This window comes from Xenia sp. Carnegie-2017, unplaced genomic scaffold (genome assembly GCF_021976095.1).
Source record: "Xenia sp. Carnegie-2017 unplaced genomic scaffold, XeniaSp_v1 HiC_scaffold_3, whole genome shotgun sequence".
NCBI classification, from domain to species: Eukaryota; Metazoa; Cnidaria; class Anthozoa; order Malacalcyonacea; family Xeniidae; genus Xenia; species Xenia sp. Carnegie-2017.
Window position 1 is genome coordinate 1019027 of NW_025813493.1, and position 4558 is coordinate 1023584.

The 4558-nt window shown below is 33.8% G+C and overlaps 1 protein-coding gene across 1 annotated transcript; it reads right to left on the bottom strand.

The window, feature by feature from the left end:
* Positions 1-760: 760 nt before the first annotated feature.
* LOC124454308 (fibroblast growth factor receptor-like) lies at positions 761-4144 on the bottom strand. The gene is made up of 3 exons (XM_047005128.1): positions 3976-4144; positions 1448-1729; positions 761-1255 (listed from the first exon to the last, which is right to left on the bottom strand). Exons 1-3 carry the CDS (start codon positions 4073-4075, stop codon positions 888-890), a joined length of 750 nt encoding a protein of 249 aa, XP_046861084.1. The 5' UTR covers positions 4076-4144; the 3' UTR covers positions 761-887.
* Between the last annotated feature and the right edge of the window lie 414 nt (positions 4145-4558).

Here is a 4558-nt window from a genome sequence, read left to right on the forward strand (position 1 = left end):
TGCGTCTAAACAGCGGGCTGAAATTCACCATATAATCACACAAAATTTTTCCTTCATATAATCGGCCCCTTAAAGCAACTTGGGACGCCAAATCTTTTTAAACCCCATGTAATGGGTTATGACCGTGTCACTGACGGACTTTCCCGTTGTTTACAGGGGTGGTGCCAAAAAAATTAGAGCCGTGAGCTGGTAAGAAAGTGACGTAAGAAAGTGACGTAAGAAAGTGACGTAAGAAAGTGACGTAAGAAAGTGACGTAAGAAAGTGACGTAAGAACGGTGGTGTAAAAAGTTAAAACAGTGCACAGAAAACTTAGTTCGAATGTACAAATGATTTGTTTTCATGAAAATTGGAGGAGAGGTTATTGAGAAGTGAGCAATTTTAATGGCGATGAAATCTGATATTTAAGGGGGGCGTGGTAGCCTCGTGCACCCTTCAAGGGGGGCGTGGTAGCCACGTGCACCCTTCAAATCATTGATTTCTCCAGCTCTTTATTGGTTTTTAAATATACAATTTTAAATTGATGCATGTTGCTAAACAAATCTAGCATTATATTTTGACCATAAGAACGTATTTATTTCAATAATGTTTTTCTTTCACGACATTTATAAGTTCTCATTAATGTCTATTACTTTACATGTCATGTAGTCGTGCATCATACACACGACAAACGGTGATGACCGTTTCTTAATAAGGAGACATGAAAGGTTGGTAATCGTTATTAGCTACAAAAAACGAAGAATAAGAAGAGCAATGCAAAAATTAATCGAAGAATACACATTTTTAATATTTCAAAATAAAAAAATACATATTTTCTTGATGTCTTATTCTTACATACAAATGACAACAACGTGCTCTTTTTTGGTATTAATCTTCAGCAATCGTCCAATTATTTCGTTACAGCTGATTTCAAATGACGTTTGTTCACTGTCAACTTTACTTTACTGCTTACCACCCCTCTGGAGCCATTAACACCACATTCGTATTCACCTTCATGCCGTTTCTTCAAATATATGATCTTCATCTCCATGACAACGTCATCATTTTTATTTACATAATGGGACACTCGAATATTTTTATGATTCCTGAGTCCGATGACAAATTTTCTCGTCAAATCCTTCCAAAAGTAAAATTGTAATCCGCTTGTACATTTTGCTTTATAATGCACAATACAAGTCAGTGTTACTGAGCTGCTTATCTTGGCCGTCACGTCTGGCTTTGGACTATAGACAAGAGGAAGCGTTTTGCAAAATGGAGCTAAAAATAAATTTGAAAGTCGGACATGAAAACTTGTCGAGTTTTTTTCATAAATTGACACAAGTTTGAAAACATTTACTAAGTAAATAGAAACTAATAAAACAAATAAAAGTATAATAATGGCTTTAACATGCATACAAATATCTAGGATATTTTAAACCTTAAATGTAAGAAAATAATGAACATACTTACGCAAAACATCGAGAGTAATATTCCATGAAAATTTGCCAAATTTATTGGAACCTTCGCAACGATATACGCCATGATCTGATTTTACCGTCTTAGAGATTGATAAAACTTGATTGGCTTCGGCGAATGAATAGTTTCCTTTTGTAGTCAGAAGATTTTCATTTTTAAACCATTTCACTTCTAGCGGCTTTGCCCCAACAAAACAACAGTATAATTGAATTTTTTCGCCTGCGGGGACGATATCTTGCGCTGTGTTTGCATCATCAAGTATTGGTGCCTGTTTAGCTTCAAAAAAAGACAAAAAACAAACATCATGACACATGCAGATTAGTTGATATGAAAACAAAAATTAAATGGAAATCTCCCGCATGTTAAAGTGAGCTACCTTAAACTCTCGCTTCCTCTGTGTGGCTCCAAAATCAACTCATAATTATTCAATGACGGTATTTCTACTTTAATGAAAGATTGATTTGAAATTTTTCAGCAAAAATCTTGCCATTGAAGAAAAATAACTTTGCCAATGATTTGCGGAGAGATCGTGATTTTTATATAGCACACAGTGAGTGTTGGTGAGAGTGACGACTTTTAAAATCACAGGAAAAAATGTGCTTATTCATGTGTGCCATAGTGAGAAAACATTTATTGATTTAATGCAAGTAATGTTGATGTAGCTGTAATGTTTTAGTATTAAATAAGAGCAGACTGCCTTACATAAATTTACCAATTAACTAATTTAAATTTCTGCGTTTTACATGTGTAGCTTTGTGCAAAAACAAATGATGTACGTCACTCGACCTCATGCACCGGACGTCACATGCATATCACCTCTCATCACCAGACGTCACATGCATATCATCTCTCATCACCAGATGTCACATGCATATCACTTCTCATCACCAGATATCATAACATGACATCACCACATGTCATTTGTTTATCATGTGATAACATTGAATTTCATTTTTTATATATAAGAAACTAAACATTCCCAACTTAAAAGCGCGTGGTGTTTTTGTTTTGTATTTTTCTTGATAAATTTTAACAGCAACAATGAACGATACTTTATGTTTTATTGGTTTTATCTAAAATTTTGTATTATACAAGTTGCAGAGGCTCGGTTTTCATTAAAATATGGGGAATACCCATTTTCGCATGAATGTTTTCGGAAGACGACCAACCATTTCTAGTTTGCGTCACATGGCTTAATTTAGAAAATAACCATTTACAACGTTGCATGAAATATTATACATGAGTGACAGTCAAGGATCTTAAAAACTTAACCAAACCTTTCACGCCTTTTCCGATTCAACAAATATTAAGACTATATTTGCTTCACTGCATTTTCAATGATTTCATTTGAATTACATCAATTTCAATTTCTTTATGACACAGGTAAAAATGCTCCTAAAGTAGACTTAGATTATCGACATTAAGTTCTTCTTACACTTAATATAATAGAACACGAAAAGCCAAAAGAAAGTTCTTATTTAGCAAGACGAACAATACACAACAATCATTTTTAATAAGCTGCTGTTGTAGTATAATATGTGAGCTGATACTTTGGTAAGTGTACAACCTAAGGTTGAAAGAATTCGTTATAAGAAATTACTGCGGCGACAAGTGATACAATGCTTTTCATAAGTGTTGGTAATGTAACAAGTAAAAGAGGGTTAAGTATGTTTTAACGATATTTAAAATTGAAACTAACCACCTACAAGATAAACATCGAGAATTACCGTATTTGCCGGTGTATAAGTCGACCTTTTTCGATCAAAAATCAACCTAAAAAAAAAGACCTCGACTAAAAAAATCGACCGAGTCATGAAATTCAACTTCGTATTCATCGCTTCAAAAGTGATGGTAATTACTTTAACTTGCAATATTGTGTCGGAAATCAGTCTGCGAAGTTCAAACTGCAAGTTGTAAGCTTTGCCGAAGAAACTAACAACTGTGCTGCCTCAAGAAAGTTTGGCGTAAATGAGAAAGTCCTAAGAGATTGGAAACGCAATGCAACACAGCTAGCAGTGATGCCAAGAAAAAAATGTTAGCACATAGAGGAAAAGGCTGCCAGTGGCCAGCACTTGAACAAGAACTTGTATGCTGGGTCGAGGAGCAACGAAAGTGTGGGTTCGTCGTCACAAGAAATATTATTCGTCTGCGAGCTTTGGCTTGTGCCAAGCAAAGCAAGATTACCGATTTGTAATTATACATCTTATTATTAATTATTACGTGTAATAAGTTTAAGATAATGAAACAATTGAGCTCGACTTAGACGAAGGATATATCATAAAATCGTAAATTTTCGTCGAATTTTAGGGAGTCGTCTTATACAACGAGTCGACTTATACACAGGCAAATACGGTATATGTAGGATATTGATATTCATTAAATCTATAGTTATACGCGTACAAATTTATTTTGAGTTGTGGTTATCAAGGCTTTAGCTATGTCGCTGTATATATTTAAAAAATACACAAGTTCAAAACTTTGAGTGAGAACCTCTTGATAAAAATGTTTATTTTGTTTTGTACCTGAATTGCCATCCGAACAGATCAAATCATCGTAAGAAAAAGCTTCATAGAATATTGACAGCAGTAAGAGCACAACTTTTCCATTTAATAACTTATACATTTCGCCCCTTGGCTCTGATCTACTAATTTCCAAATCACGAATTTGATTTCAGATGTTGGAATGACTGTTTCATAATAGTCTGAGAAATAAGTAGCAACCTTTTATAGTTAAGAATGGGAAACTAAAAACTATTCATAATCTGAACGAATAATCCGAATATAGAAATATCGTAATAATATCGACACACCCATGCTGTTTATAAAGAAATTCTAGAATATGAAAACAACTTTGTTCTTTATTCTCTACATGTTAATCATCATGACAGGACAAAGTCATCATAACGCAGATCGTGAGATGAATAATCATGAAAGATTTGGAAAGAATTTTTTGTGGTTAACCATTTCTAATCATAAAAGAAAAACATTTCCCGTTTTATGAACGAGAATGTAACTTTCCATTAGCACATCCGGTTTATTTACATCTCTTAAATTTTATATACAACAATTAATAGCCAGAGAAAAATATATTGTACCTACTCAGAGA

Excerpts from the sequence above, each read along its gene's own strand:
- LOC124454308 (XM_047005128.1), bottom strand. The coding sequence starts at position 4,075 with ATGTATAAGTTATTAAATGGAAAAGTTGTGCTCTTACTGCTGTCAATA. Across the intron at positions 1,730-3,975 it reads CTGTTCGGATGGCAATTCAG|CTAAACAGGCACCAATACTT; the intron begins GTACAAAACAAA and ends CTTTTTTTGAAG. Across the intron at positions 1,256-1,447 it reads TATTACTCTCGATGTTTTGC|CTCCATTTTGCAAAACGCTT; the intron begins GTAAGTATGTTC and ends ATTTATTTTTAG.